At 48.3% G+C, this 16370-nt stretch overlaps 1 protein-coding gene across 1 annotated transcript; it reads right to left on the bottom strand.

Annotated features, from left to right (window-relative positions):
* Positions 1 to 7420: 7420 nt before the first annotated feature.
* Positions 7421 to 8419, bottom strand: LOC135895283 (olfactory receptor 52H1-like). The gene has a single exon (XM_065423355.1). It carries the CDS (start codon positions 8417 to 8419, stop codon positions 7421 to 7423), a length of 999 nt encoding a protein of 332 aa, XP_065279427.1.
* Between the last annotated feature and the right edge of the window lie 7951 nt (positions 8420 to 16370).

Raw genomic sequence — 16370 nt, 5'->3', positions numbered from 1 at the left:
ACAACCCCCAAAGTAACAATACAGCAACTGGGGGAGCCTTATTAGGTCCAGGGAATGAAGTATAAGGGATAAGGAAAGAATGGGAGTAACTAAAATAATAAAATAGCAACAATACCTTAAACCTTCCACCTCCTGGGGTGACCAGACATCCCCATTTTATAGGGACGGTCCGATATTCAGGGTTTTGTCTTGTATAGGCGCCTATAACCCTCCACCCCCGTCCCAATTTTTCACACTTGCTATCTGGTCACCCTACTGCCCCCCAACATTCACAAGACCCAAGTCCCCCAGTTCTCTTGCAGCACCTGCCTGGGCAGAATGTGAGTTGAGAATCAGTTCATTGAGGGGTGATGCAGCGCTGTGATTGTTGGCCTGTTTTTAAAGTTCACAAGCAAAATAAACAGACTTGGGATTTCTTACAAGGTCTTCATCCCCGAAAAGGGCAGAATCACGTGAGGCTCCCTGGTCTGGAGTCCAATGGAAAGTTAGATGGGCTCTTGGTAGCCTGACCCAGAACCACTCCTCAGCCTCCGTCTCAGGTCACTGGTCTCTACTGGGCTGACACCCTTCAATGACCCAGTAAACACCGACAGAGTTCAATGTCTCCCTTTGGGTAGGAATGGGAAGTTTAATGGAGACCTCCCAGGCTGGGATGCTTCTCTCTCTGCTCCACTCCAAGACCAGCCAAAACCGAAAGCAAACCCACTCCCTTTCTGTAAACCCATTCCCTTTTCCTGTTCTGGCTTCTGAGTGATTGTGCAAGTTGCTAGCATCTTGGTCTGTCTCTGCCTTGGACTCTAGACCAGCAGTTCCCAAACTGTGAGTCACGATCCCTAGTGTGCGGAGGACACCATTTTGCATTGCACAGCATGATCTCGCAGGTAGGATGCCATTTTGTAGGGCAAATGACTTTGCATGCACCATGGATATGAGGCCACACTGTGTGGAGGACACCATTTTGCGCTTCAAAATGGCATCCCCCATGCTGTCTGGGGTCCTAGAGGGAAATAATTCAAAGTTTGGGAATCCCTGGCTTAATCAAACTGGGAAACGGAGTCCTGAGGCTCTGTAGCCATTGCTGCTGTAGTGATTCCCATAGAGGCTTAGTGTCATATGTCAGGAACCACCAACTCCAGAGAGGATTGCGCTGGCCTACCCTGTACTCCCAGTTCTACCAGTGCATCTTAGAGCTAAGCAAGACAAGAGATGCTTCTTAGTGCTACCACATTCTTTGCCAGAAAGCCACAGCCCTGCATCCCAGCATTGCCACATCCCCCACCCTCCAGAGAAGAAGAAGAAAACTCATGTTTCCTTAAAGGGAATAGTTGGCCCAGTTTAGTTCCCTGCACTGTGTAGTCCTGCTAACCAAGGGCCGTACTTTCGCCGAGTAGCAGCTTGCTCTGCGGTAACCCTACAGAAATCATGGAGATAGGGTGACAAAATCAGACCCCCAAGCAAGGGGCAGCTCCAGGTGCTGATGACAAGCCGGTTGTGCACCCAGGCCCGCTCGCACTCTGTGCAGGGCCTGCTAAGCGCTGTGGTCTCCTCCTCTCTTGGCATCCTAGATTTCCTGACCACCTTTATCAGGATGACAGAGGGGCATTTTGTCCTGGGTGGATCTGAGTACATCCGTGGGATTTCTGGATTCTACGGCCCAGCCATTTACTATAGGAGCAGCACTCAGCCCTTGTACCAGGTAAGTGAGACCACACCCTGGGACTAGAGAACCATCAGTCTGTTTAGCTTATCAAAGAGAAGGCGACTTGATTATAGTCTGTAAGTATCTACTTGGGAAACAGAAATTTGACTACAGAGGGCTCTTCAGTCCAAGAGACATAAGATGCAATGGCTTTAAATTGAGGATGGGCAGGTTTAAACTAGAAATAAAGCACAAATTTTAAACAATGAGGCTAATTAACCGTTGGCACCATTTATCAAGGGTGGTGGCGAATTCTCCATCCCTGGAAAATTTGATATCAAGATGGGATGTTTTTCTAAAAGATAGAATCATAAATTATAGAAATGTAGGGCTGGAAGGGATCTTGAGGGGTCACCTAGTTTAATAAACCTAGACCATCCCTTACAGGTGTTTGTCCGACCTGATTCCACAACCTCCCTTGGAAGCCTAGGGAAAGTTTTCCCTAATATCGAATCTAAACCTCCCTTGCTGCAGATTAAGCCCATTACTTCTTGTCCTACCTTCAGTGGACACGGAGAACAATAGATCACTGTTCTCTCTCTAACAGCCATCAATGTATTTGAAGACTATTATCAGGTCAGCCTCAGTCTTCTTTTCGCAAGACTAAACATGCCCCGTTTTTTTAACCTTTCCTGATAGGTCAGATTTTCTAACCCTTTGATTATGGTTGTTGCTCTCCTCTGAACTCTTTCCAGTTGGCCCACAATTGATACTCGAGGAGTTATAGGCTCTCGGGATTATTTTGGGGGCAGTTCCATGGCCTGAGCTATGAAGGTCAGACTGGAGGGTCACAATGGATGGTCCCTTCTGAGCTTGGAATCTATGAATCCACGCCTGGAGTGTAAGGAAACCCACTAGGATCTGGAACGAGACTCAGAACTGTGGAACAGTAGAAACTAAGGACGATAAAGAACGATGGGGTCTAGTCCATCCGCTCCCCAGTGGAGGTTCCGTATATTGGCCAGAACTTTAGTGGTGTGGAGAGATGGTTTTGTGCGTGTGTGTGTGTGGGGGGGTAGTTGAATTCCTAATGCTCTATAAGCCCCTGGGATCATCTCTGAAGGGAAGGGGTGGCTGCCTCATGGCTTGAGACCCTTAAAAGTAGGCTGAACGATGTGCTGTAGGGACTGGGCTGCTGTGGGAGGGGGATGGGCTTTATGACCTGAGATGGCAGCTCTTTCCATCTCCTGTGTCTGCAATGCCATGGCAGAGAAGCGGGAGGAAAAGGAGAGGGGGTAACATTCACCCTTGGCATGCTAACCCTTTGGAGTGTGTGGATAGGCAAATAAACCTGCTTGTGCCGAGTATGGTGATGATGACTTTCCACCTGTAATGGAGTTCACCGGGAGACGCATGGTCCGGTGGTTCTGATCCTCTCCTGGTGCCCTGTGCCCTGCTCTGCCATAGACTCCCTGTGTGATCTTGGGCCAGTCACTTAGTCACTCTGTGTCTCAGTTCCCCACCTGGAATATGTCATGGGTGGACGAATGGGGGCCATGTACGTATGACAATGTGAACGCTCCATGCTGCTTCAGGGACTGTTACCCCACTTCCATTGGGATGCTTTGCTCAAACTGGATTCTTCAGTGGGGTCTGGGTTAAATGCTGCCCCCCAAGGGGAGTGCCCCCTCCTCTGCTCTGGCTGGTTGGTGGGAGAGACGCCTGCCCCTTGGGAACAAGGCATAAAGAGGTCTCTGGGGCTGCTGGGCATGAGGCCATGGCCTTGCAGATCTCTGCACTGACAGCTGCAGGGGCATGGAAAGGGTGGAGGAGAGGGATATTTTGCCAGGCAGGTTGTGTCCTGTTAGAGTGAATCTCAGCTTCTGGGCAGTATATGAATGGCTATGGGCTATAGATGAGGGAGTGCTGGCAGTGCGTGGATGGCGGCGTTGGGGATGGAGCCCCCAGCCCGTTTACCGGAGCATCATGTGGTGGGGGAGCGCTCTCAGGGGTAACTCTGGTCCCAGCATGGGCACAGGGGCTGTCTGAGCCTCCTGTCCAGGCTGGTCTTTCTCACTGGGGCTCTTGGTACACGCCAGGTCTCGGACGTCAGCCTGCCAGAGCCCGTGGGCAGCCTGGATCTTTCCCCCTGGTTTGCTCAGTGTCGCAGGTTTAAGGAGGATGTCTTGGCCCGGCTGCGCCTCTACCAGCTCCAGAATTGGGTTTGTCCCTTGTTTAGCTGCAACATGGACATATTTCTCCCTGAGGCGATGCTGCCTTCAGCTGCAGGGCAGGAGCTGGTCTCAACCACCTCCACCCCTGGAAGCATGCAGTTTCCCACTGCTGTAGGGGAATCAAGGAGACTCTCATTCCTTCAGCAGGTTTCAGAGTAGCAGCCGTGTTAGTCTGTATCCTCAAAAATAACAGGAGTACTTGTGGCACCTTAGAGACTAACAAATTTACTAGAGCATAAGCTTTCGTGGGCTACAACCCACTTCTTATATGCATCCGAAGAAGTGGGTTGTAGCCCACGAAAGCTTATGCTCTAATAAATTTGTTAGTCTCTAAGGTGCCACAAGTACTTCTGTTATTCCTTCAGCAGTTCCTGGGACTTTCTCCTTTCCCTCTGAGGTCCCAGGAGAATGCTCCTTCTTGCTGCAGGTGAACACTTTCACAGCCTGAGCTACACAGAAGAAATTATTGCCAATTAGCAGATCAATAGGGTCATCGTTTACTGCCCCCACTGATAATACAGCTTCCAAACCCTCCGTTTCTATGTACACTTTAGCCAAAGGCACAAGGATTTTGTAACCGCCAAATAATAAAAGCTCTGACATCTGTCCTGTCAGTATGTCACCTTGTTGCACTATACTCCTCCTAACCACAGAAATTTCTGCCCCTGGATCTTCCCACCCAAGGTGTTTCCTGCCATTAATGCTGACAGCCTTTAAGTGCTTCATGCCTGTTGTGCAGAGGCTAATTTTACAAACCTAGTATGATAAGTGACAGGGTGAGGCACCCCGGTGGGCCAGCCTATACTCTATACTCTACCATGGTCCCCACCGGGGATAACAGTTGGCGGCTCCTTCACAGGGCCATGAGCATGGGCATGGGCATGTATTTGGTGTGGTTTACCCCTGTCCTGGACTCCTGCCCCTTCTGTGGCATGAGGGAGACCCTGGCGCATGTTTACTTGGAGTGCGCCAGATTGCAGCCCCTATTCTGGCTCCTCACTAATATTTTGTTATGTTTCTGGCTGCACTTTTCCCCTCACCTCCTTTTCTATGCAGTCCATATCCGTGGCCCCACAAAGCCACGGGACCTCTTGGTCAACCTCCTCCTGGCCCTGCCTAAAATGGCCATCTATAAAACCAGGGAGAGGAGGTTGGCCAATGGAGAGTCCTGTGACTGTGGGGCCTTTTTCCGATCCTCTGTGTGTTCACGCATCCGGGCAGAGTTCCTCTGGGCGGTGTCCACTGACTCCCTTGATGTCTTTGAGGAGCAGTGGGCGCTGTCCGGGGTTCTCTGCTCGGTGTCAGTGTCGGTTTCCCTTTGTATGACCCTTTGACCACACTCCTGTTCCTGTTATTTTATTAGTTGTCCCCTGAAATCACTTGGCTTCAAGGTCCTGTGGACCCCCCCGCCTTAGGCTGGGAGGGGGAATCCCAATAGGATAATAAGTGATGGGTGTCTGAGGGGCTTCTGTGCTCAGAATCGCAGCATTCGCATGGGCTACCTGCTTCCTCTGAGCACAGGGCGTTTATTCCTCAGGTGCTCAGTGATCAGTGGAATTACAATGATAGCACCTCCTGGATGGGGATTAGAAGAACAGGGTAAAATTGGACCATACTTCCCAGCAAGTGTAAACCCCTGCCAGTGGTCTAAAAATGAATATTTGGGCCCTGATCCTGTCATTGCAAATCTGCTTAAGCTTCATCAGGGGAAGCTCAAGTCACAAGACTGAGGTCTCCAGTTCCATTCTGGATCACCCTGATATTGGACATTGGACTGCAACCTAAGGATTCATTCTGAAAGAACTCTTTGCTACTCTAAAGCTCACCATCTCTACCATTAAATTGACTTAAGAATTCTATTCATATCTCTATGTATAGTGATGTCTGGTTACTTCAGGGTGGAGGGAGGCATTGGGTCATCAACCAGGGCAGCCTCCTACCCACAGGCAGGCTCCTTGTCAGGCTGCAGCAGCTCCTGTCCCAGCCTCGGAGCAGAGGGAGCCCAGCTGGGGCGCTTGGGTGGGAAGTGGAGATTGTGATGAGATGTACCTCTGAGGTGAAGCCTGAAAGCTGTTGGAACTGCTGTGCCCCCAAACCATTCAGCTGGGTTGGCCTCTCTGTCTGGTCTGCTGGTGACCCACAGCCAGCCCCTCCGGGCCCTGTTATCACCCAACACGACAGCAGGTGGTGCCACACACCCAACTAAGTTACATGAGTACTTTACCTAAGCCACTCATGAACCAACAATGGAGGCATCAGCCAATTTCCCAGCTCCCCGGCCTTGCACCCCTACTGGAGTATAAACCCAGAATTAGACCGTCTTGCACTGCACAGCGATCTGTACAGAGTAAATAGTCCGCTCCCCCCTCGATGGAGGGAAGTTATTCACCACCCTTTGTTAACAGAGCTAAGATTTCCAAACACTTCACTCAAAAACACACTGGTTAAGATACAACATAAGTCAGGTTTATTAACTACAGAAGGATAGATGTTAAGTGATTATAAGTGATAAAAAAGAGATAAAAGCAGGTTACCTAGGAGATCAAACAAACTTGCAATCTAAGATTTATACAAACTAGATAGGATTTGAATCAGCACTATCTCACCCTGACTGATGATATAAGCAGTCTTACAGATTCTTGAGGCACAGGCTGCATCACCTTTGCAGCCTGGGTTCCCCTCCGCCGTTCAATGTCCTTTGTCTTTCAGAGCTTCCTGAAGGTTTTGAGTTGTGCAGGAAAGAATACAAGAGATGTCACTCCCCATCTTTTATACTTTCTTCCAGCTTGTTGGAAAGTCTGTGCATGTGACGTGGGGGGGGGGGGGTCTTCCCCCATTGGCCAAACATTCTCCATTGTCTCTGTGCTCTCTCAGAGGAGGCTTCCTTATACAGAGTTCCTGTGCTAGTGGATTGTTCCCTGGATGGGTTGCCACGACAGCAATTAACACTGTCTGGCTACTCCTCTGACATACCTGAAAGGCTGGTTTTGGGTGTTTCCAGCCTCACATCACACTTTAGTAACTCACACATAGCAGGATTTCATAACTTCACATACAATGAGAGCGCATACAACCCAAGGGGATATCAATGTTTAGCAGATCAAGACTTTTAGAATGATACCTCACAGGGCCTACTTTGTATAAAACATACTATAATTACATCACCAGGGTAAATATGGGGTGCTTTGGGGTGCCGAGTGTCAGAGGGATGATCCAGAGAGTGATGGGGCTGGGGAGGAGAGGAGCGACTGAGGGGTGGGGCCTTGAAGGGAAGAGGCAGAGCCGGGGCGGAACCTGGGGGAAGAGGCAGAGCAGAGGGGCGGGGCCTCAGGCTTCCAGTTACCAGCAATTAGAAAGGTGGCAACTCTGAGTTGTATATAAACAGATTCCCCAGTTTGTCATGCTGACACAGTACAGTTAGGTCAGGAAAGGGTTTAAAATCTGTTTGACTGGCCAGTCAGTGATTCAGGGAAGAGGGCCCAGCACCATGTCACCAGCCAGCTCTCCATGGAGCTTGGTCTGAGAGCCAGAGCACCAGGAGAAAGCTTTAGGTCCCTTTATGAGTAAAGAGCTGGAGCAGCTTATCCCGGATCTGTTGGGTCCTCACCCCATAGATGATGGGGTTTAAAATGGGCGGCACCAGGAGATGCATGTTGGCCATGAGAACGTGGAAATGCAGAGCCACATTGTGCCCAAACCGTTGCATGAGGGCGGAGAAGAGATGTGGGATGTAAGAGGCTAAGATAACACAGAGGTGGGAGCCACAGGTCCCCAAAGTCTTGAGCCGGGCGTCCTTTGTTGGGAGGCTGAAGATGGCCCTGAGGATGTGGATATAGGACACGGCAATAAAAAACACATCCGTACCGATAACCAAGAATGCCACAGAGAGGCTGTAGTAACTATTGATGCTGATGTCGGCGCAGGCCAGCTTCACCACAGCTATGTGCTCGCAGTACGTGTGGGGAATGATGTTGGTTCTGCAATATGGCCACCTCCTCGCCAGGAAGGGATAGGGCAGTATGAGCATGATGCCGCGCAGCACCACGGCCAGGGAAATTTTGGCCATCACAGTGTTTGTCAGGGTGGTGGAATGTCTCAGGGGATCGCAGATGGCTACGTAGCGATCAAAAGCCATGGCTACGAGGATCCCAGAGTGCATCACAGAGAAGCTGAGAACGAAGTACATCTGTGTGAGGCAGGCACTGAAATTGATCTCCCTGGAATTGAACCAGAAGATGCTCAGCGATTTGGGCTGGATGGATGTAGACTGGACCAGGTCAGTGACGGCCAGCATGCAGAGGAAATAGTACATGGGCCCATGGAGACTCAGCTCCCTCTTCACAATGAACAGAATGGTGAAGTTACCCAAGATGGCTATGGCGTACATGGTGCAGAAGGGGATGGAGATCCAGATATGGGCTGCCTCCAGGCCAGGAATGCCCAGCAGGATGAAGGTGGAGGGGTTGGTGAAGTTGGTTGTGTTGGAATCTGACATGGAGTAGGAGAGAAGGTGTCCAACGCTGAGGCACAACGGTGTCTCCTTCATATACCGTATGTTCCCCTGACTTCCTGTATGTGCCCAGGGTCTAGAGTGATGGTCACAGGACAAATACCTGGATGGAGAGACAGTGTTAATATGAGACACTACATGCACAACTGGAGGCTAGTCTCATGGATGAAGCAGATGGGTCGCTCTTCACACACTGAAAAATGACATTTTAATTATTCAGATAAATGAATGATGAACAACTGACCCTACTAATGTGAATTCCTTATTTTATGGTGCTCCTTTCAGCAATAATTCATACACATTGTGGTGTGGGAAACCTTAATAGGCACCAGCAGGAAACACAAGTGGATACTAGTTTTCCCTCATTGTTCCTTATGCCTTATCTACACTGCCAAGTTTTTTTTTGCCCAAAGACAGCATTTAGTGAAGAAATAGGGGAGGTGTAAACACTACAAAGCCACTTTTGAGGATGGAACTGCTCAGTTTCAATGACGTCATAAAGGCACATTGACGAGAGTTGTAAGGCTTTTTATGGAAAAGTTTTGTCACCAAAGTGCCAGTGTAGACTCCGTGCTTGATTTCATCACTGTAATTGGCCTCTGGAAGGCATCCCACAATGCCCATCCTAAGCACTCTGGTCAGGAGTTTCAACTCTGCTGCCCTGCATCCAGGTAAATACTTTCCACTCCTCCCCCTTTAAAGGCCCAGGAATTTTGAAATTCCCCTTCCTGTTTGCTCGGCGTGGAGTGTTCACATCACATCTTCCCAGGTGGCCATGGCGGCTCCACGCAGCAAATGATCTCCCACTTGGACCACTGTGGAACTGCTAGATCTGCTCAGTATTTGGGGAGAGGAGGCTGTGTAGTCCCAGCTGTGCTCCAGCTGTAGGAATTTCAATACCTATGGGCAGATTTCTTGCAGTTTGCGGAAAAGGGGCTATGATCGGGACATGCTGCAGTGCAGAGCAAAGGGGAAGGAGCTGTGGCATGCATACCAGAAGGCAAGGGAGGCAAACGGTCACTCCGGAGCTGCACCCCAGACCTGCCATTTTTATAAGGAGTTGGACGTTATCCTTGGCGGAGACGCCACTTCTACCGCCAAGAGCCCTCTGGCTACTTCGGTGGGGCTGGAGCCGATGGAAACTGGACCTTACCCGGAGAAGGAAGTCATCGATGAAGAGGTGGAGGCATTAGAAGATGTGGAGCCCATGCCGGGGTTGCCCAGTGCTGCGTCCAGTCAGGAGCTGTTCTCCACTCTGGAGGTGTCCAGCCAGTCTCGGCAGTCACAATCAGGTGAGCCAGATACAGGAGATAAGGCCCCTGGTATGTGGTTTTGCTTTGTAAAGTGCAGAGGTGGGTGGAGGACAGAGAAATGTACAAGGCTGGCTGTGTTTGTGTGTGCTGGGCATTTCCCCGTGCAGCTAGGCAGTATGTCAGAACAGGGTGTTGATGCACACCGAGATTTCACTGGAATCCTCCAGAGAGATCTCTAGGAAACTTTCCTGCAGGTACTCCACAATCCTCTGCCGGAGGTTCCTTGGCAGATCTGCTTTGTTCCTTCTCCCAGGGAGGGACACTTTCCTGAGCAATTCTGCAATTACTTGGGCAAGGACCAAAGCAGCACACAGTTGAGCAGTGTAGGGACCGGGGCGGAAACCACAAGGATGTGGTAGATGCACCCTTGCTTCCTTGCTTACCCTCAGGAGAGAGAGATCTGCCACAATGACCCCGGCCTGTGGGAAACTTTAGAGTATTGTCCCCTGACAAGTGCCCTGCGACCCCTTTCACATTGTTTTTCTCCCACGCACAATGTCCCCCACCCCTGGGAACACTCACCATGCTTATAATGTTCGCCGGCATGTGTGCTTGTCAAGGGTCAGCGGGAAAGTGACTGGTGTGTTACCAGTGGTGTATTTTAGTGTTTCAATGCTGGACTTGTACTTACCAATAATGCTTCTGTTTATTGTTACTTGTGCTTCACCGGATGTGTCCTTGAAAAGAGGCACCCCCTTCACTCTAGGCGAGTGTCTCCGCCTTCTAAGACAGAGCAAGGAAGATATGTTCCGGGAGGTGCTGCAGTACTCTGATGCAGACAAGATGGAATGCAGGCAGTGGAGGGAAAGCGACAAGCAGGAAAGAAAAGAAAATGAGGCATACACTAGGGATGCAATGGAGAGGCTGATAAAAGTTTTGGAGTGCCAAAAAGGCATGCTGCAGTCCCTCCTGATGCTCCAGACTGAGCAGATGGGTGCCCGCCCTCCCCTTCAGCACATTCACAACTCTTTCCCATGTCCTCCCCAAACTCCACCTGCACATTCCTTTCCGATTTCTGGGACGTCTCACTTTACCATTCACTCCACCTCCACAGACACCTTCTCAAAGGAAAGCTGGACTTATGGTCAGCTCTGTGTGTGTGCATAGTGTTGTGTGTTTTTGGCAATAAAAGCACTCTTTATTTGTTTCCGTGAAACTTATGATAGCAGATGGCAGCAGAAAACAAGCAGGCAGTTTTATCATTTCCTTTCATTGAACCCTGGGCATGAACAATCATAACTGCTTCCTACCCTACCAAAACTGGACTTCATTATGCATTACAATCCCAAGCATAGCAACAAACATTACTCACTCTCATTTTCAAAGTGTTGCCGCAAAGCCTCCCTGATTCAAATTGCCCTCCACTGTGCCCTCTAATAGCCTTGGTATCGGGCTGCTCAAAATCAGCAGCCAAGTGTTCTGGTCAGCAGTGCACTGCTGAGCAAACTTTTCACCCTTACCTTCACAAATATTATACAACGTGCAACACATGGCTACGACCATGTGAATATTTTCTTCATTGAGATCTAATCTGTCATAAAGGCATCGTCAGCGTGCCTTTAATCTGCCAAATGCACATTCCACGGTCATCCTGCTCCTACTCAGCCTATTGTTGAAATGCTCCTTATTTCTATCCAGGTTTCCCATGTACGGCTTCATGAGCCCTGGCATTGAGGTGTATGCCAGGTCTCCCAGGATTAATATGGGCATTTCGACATTCCCTACGGTGATCATCTGGTCTGGAAACAAAGTTCCCACTTTCTGCTTTCTGTAAAGGCTGGTGTTCCTACAGATTCATGTGTCATGCACTTTTCCGGACCACCGTGCATTGATGTCAATGAAACGCCCACGGTGATCCACAAGTGCCTGTAACATCATGGAGAAGTACCCCTTCCAATTGATATATTGCATTGCAAGGCATCTGGTGCCAAAATTGGAATATGCGTGCTATCTATTGCCCCACCGCAGTTGGGGAAACCCATTTTTGCAAAGCCATCCACAATGTCACGCATGTTGCCAAGAGTCATAGTCTTGCACAGCAGGATGTGATTAATGGCCCCGCACACTTGCATTAAGGCAGCCCCAACGGTCAACTTCCCAACTCCAAACTGATTTGTGACTGACCAAAACCAGCCTGGAGTCGCAAGCTTCCACACTGCGATCGTCACGCACTTCTCCACTGAGTACGCAGCTCTCATTTGGGTGTTCTTGTGCCGCAGGGCTGGTGGGAGCTCAGTACACAGTTCCAGGAAGGTGGCTTTTCACATCCAAAAGTTCTGCAGCCACTGTTCGTCATCCCAGCCAGGCATAACAATGCGATTCCAGCACTGAGTGCTAGTTTCCCGAGCCCAAAGCGACGTTCCACCATGCTCAGCTGTTCTGTGAATGCCAAAAGCAATCTAACGCTGCTGTTATCCATGTCAGTCACCACGTCAGGCAACTGTGACTCCCGTTGCTTTCAGAACTTCAAGATTGATTCCACTGCCATTCATGATGTGCTACTGACAGCTGGCAGAGCAGTGCGGGATCCATTCCAGCAGATAGAAGTGCCGGGCTGAGCAGAAAACAAGGGACGTTGAAAAATGCCACAAACTGGAGACGGAAGCACATGGAATGCTGGGACGGAAAGCAATGCATCATGGGACATTGAGTCTGGAGCCATGATGTGCTGCGATCTGCTTTGCCTTCCCACAACACTTAGCCTCACAAGATGGAGAGCTGAACTGTGGGATAGTTACCCACAGTGCATTGCTCTCACTGTCGCTGCAATGGCCCCACGTGTGGACGCGCTATGCCGAAAGAGAAAGACAGTGTAAACGTGCAACAACGATTTTCTTTAAAGGCTTTTGGTAGTTGACCAAACTTTCAGCGAAAAAAATCTGCCAGTGCGCACATCACCTTAATGCAATGAAACCTAGGCTAGAGAGTCGTTGTTGTAGGGAGTTTCCTATTCACCTAGTTACTGAAAATCTGAGAGTGGTAAAAAACACCTTTGACAAGAAATTTGCTGGGGGAAATATCCCAACTAGAACACACCTCAGGGAAAAGACTTGGGTGTCAGTGATAGCAGCTCCAAGGAAACACCTGCTCATTTGCAGTAGTGGCCACAACAAAGACAATGTTCTAGTGCTTAAGGAATGGGATGGAGAATATCCTGCTCTGGAGGCGCGCTCAGTTTTGGTCACTCAGTCTCTATAAAGGATATAGCCGATAGAAAGGGGATTTCGGGGGCAGGCTATGAGAATGGGGGAGGCTGCCGTATGTGGACAGACTGAAAAGTCTGGGACGGTTTAGTTTAGAGAAGAGACAAACAAGGCGCGTAGGATAGAGGAGAACAAAATAAAAGAATGGAACTGATTAAACTGAAATGGACAAACAGAAAACAGCTCCCAACCAGTAATAGCTATCTACAGATACCATTAAAAAGGGCTAATTCCCCAAAGCTGAGGCAAATTATCAGCAAAACTGATTGGGAGGAAAAATTTAGACAGAAAAATGGGAATGGAGATTGGGAGTTCTTTAAGAAGTGTTTGAGAGAGAGCTAAAAAGCCACAATTCCACAATCAAGGAATTGGAGAACTTTGGTTAAAAACCCAGTTCAGTAGCAAAGTGAAGGCAGCAATTAAGGGGGGAAAAGCCAACATATAACAAATGGGAAAAAGGGAAAATAATTGGCAAGCAATACAAATTGGAAGTTATGAAAATTCATACGAGACTTTATGGAGATCGGGGTAAATCCATGCTTTGCAGGGTAAGGATAAAAAGGAGGTTATTAAGTATATTAAGAAGAAAAGAAATCCTAGAAAAGTTACAGGCCAATTCCTAGAGGGAGAATGGTAACTTGTTAACCTTTCAGGAAAGGTAGATGTGCATGTGTAAAAGAACTATTTTTGTTCTGCATTTGGAAATAAGCAGTATGCGGTACTCCTATCATGTGCGGTGATGAAATACTTTCCAGTCCATTAGCAGTCAAGGAGGATGTTAAAAAGCATCTACACTAGAAACTCAGAGTTACAAACAGACCAATAAACCACACATCTCATTTGGAACCAGAATTAGGCAATCAGGCAGCAACAGACCCCCCCCCCCAGGCAAATACAGGACAGTTCTGCGTTAAAGGTAAACTATTAAAAAAAAGGGAAAGTTTAAAAAAAGATTTGACAAGATTAGGAAACAATGGAAAAGCTGATATGGGATTAGTTTAAAAGAAGTATAATTAATGCTAGTCGATTTAATGCTTTAATGAGAGTACACGTTTGGTTGATCAAGGGAACCAAGCAGATGCAACAGACTTTGATTTCTCTGAGGCATTTGATTTAGTAGGGGGAAATATTCAGTTAAAAAAATGAACACTATACAATATCAGTAGAGCACATGTTAAATGGAGTAAAAGCTGGCTAACTCAGACTCATAGACTTTAAGGTCAGAAGGGACCAATATGGTCATCTAGTCTGACCTCCCGCATGATGCAGGCCACAAAAGCTGATCCACCCACAACAGAATCCTCCAGCCTGCGACCCCTGCCCTATGCTGCGGAGGAAGGCGAAAAACCTCCAGGGCCTCTGCCAATCTACCCTGGAGGAAAATTCCTTCCCGACCCCAAATATGGCGATCAGTAGAACCCCGAGCATACAGGCAAGATTCTACAGCCGGACCCTCATTTTACCAGCGATGGCACATTAATGCCTAATTGACTAAAATCACATTATCCCATCAAACCATTCCCTCCATAAACTTATCAAGCCTAATCTTGAAGCCAGAGAGGTCTTTCACCCCCACCGTTTCCCTCGGAAGGCTGTTCCAAAATTTCACCCCTCTGACGGTTAGAAACCTTCGTCTAATTTCAAGCCTAAACTTCCCCACGGCCAGTTTATATCCATTTGTTCTCGTGTCCACATTACTACTGAGCTGAAATAATTCCTCTCCCTCCTTGGTATTAATCCCTTTGATATATTTAAAGAGAGCAATCATATCCCCCCTCGGCCTTCTTTTGGTTAGGCTAAACAAACCGAGCTCCTCGAGTCTCCTTTCATAGGAAAGGTTTTCCATTCCTCGGATCATCCTAGTGGCCCTTCTCTGTACCCGTTCCAGTTTGAGTTCATCCTTTTTAAACATAGGAGACCAGAACTGCACACAGTACTCCAAATGAGGTCTCACCAGCGCCTTGTATAACGGAAGCAGCACCTCCCTGTCCCTACTAGAAATACCTCGCCTAACGCATCCCAAGATCGCATTAGCTTTTTTCACAGCCATGTCACATTGCCGACTCATAGTCATCCTGCGATCAACCAGGACTCCTAGGTCCTTCTCCTCCTCCGTCACTTCCAACTGATGCGTCCCTAACTTATAACTAAAATTCTTGTTAGTCATCCCTAAATGCATCACCTTACACTTCTCACTATTAAATCTCATCCTATTATTGTTACTCCAATTTACAAGGTCATCCAAGTCTCCCTGTAGAATATCCCGATCCTTCTCCGAATTGGCAATACCTCCCAACTTTGTGTCATCCGCAAACTTTATCAGCCCACTCCTACATTCGGTTCCGAGGTCAGTAATGAATAGATTAAATAAAATCGGACCCAAAACCGAACCTTGAGGAACCCCACTGGTGACCTCCCTCCAACCCGACAGTTCACCATTCAGTACTACCCGCTGCAGTCTCCCCTTTAACCAGTTCTTTATCCACCTCTGGATTTTCATATCGATCCCCATCTTTTCTAATTTAACCAATAATTCCTCGTGCGGCACAGTATCAAACGCTTTACTAAAATCGAGGTAAATTAGATCCACCGCATTTCCTTTATCTAGAAGGTCTGTTACTTTCTCAAAGAAGGAGATCAGGTTGGTTTGGCACGATCTGCCTTTTGTAAACCCATGTTGTAATTTGTCCCAATTGCCATTCACCTCAAGGTCCTTAACTACTTTCTCCTTCAAAATTTTTTCCAAGACCTTGCATACTACAGAAGTTAAACTAACAGGCCTGTAGTTACCCGGGTCACTTTCCCCCCCTTCTTGAAAATAGGAACCACATTAGCTATTTTCCAGTCCAACGGTACCACCCCCGAGTTTACAGATTCATTAAAAATTATCGCTAAGGGGCTTGCAATTTCTCGCGCCAGCTCCTTCAATATTCTAGGATGAAGATCATCCGGTCCGCCTGATTTAGTCCCATTTAGCTGGTCAAGTTTGGCTTCCACCTCTGATACTGTAATGTCAATCGCCCCTCCTTCAGTCCCCTCTGTCCTGCTCCCTCTATTCCTAAGCCCTTCATTAGCCTTATTAAAGACCGACGCAAAATATCCATTTAGATATTGTGCCATGCCTAGATTATCCTTAATCTCCACTCCATCTACATTCTTCAGCGGTCCCACTTCCTCTTTCTTTGTTTTCTTCCTATTTATATGGCTATAAAACCTCTTACTATTGGATTTAATTCCCCTCGCGAGGTCCAACTCTACACGGCTTTTGGCCTTTCTCACTGCATCCCTACATGCTCTGACCTCAATAAGGTAGGTTTCCTTGATGATCTCTCCCCTCTTCTATTCTTTGTACGCTTTCTGTTTTTTCTTAATCGCCCCTTTGAGACGCCCGCTCATCCAGCTAGGTCTAATTCTCCTGCCTACTAACCGTTTCCCCTTTCTCGGGATACAGGCCTCGGACAGCTCGTGCAA

Source organism: Emys orbicularis, chromosome 1 (assembly GCF_028017835.1).
Source record: "Emys orbicularis isolate rEmyOrb1 chromosome 1, rEmyOrb1.hap1, whole genome shotgun sequence".
In the NCBI taxonomy this organism is placed as follows: domain Eukaryota; kingdom Metazoa; phylum Chordata; order Testudines; family Emydidae; genus Emys; species Emys orbicularis.
Note: the sequence above shows the minus strand (reverse complement) of the source record. Positions and strands in the feature narration are given on the sequence as shown.

Coding starts and splice junctions, on each gene's coding strand:
- LOC135895283 (XM_065423355.1), bottom strand. CDS start 8,419: ATGAAGGAGACACCGTTGTGCCTCAGCGTTGGACACCTTCTCTCCTAC.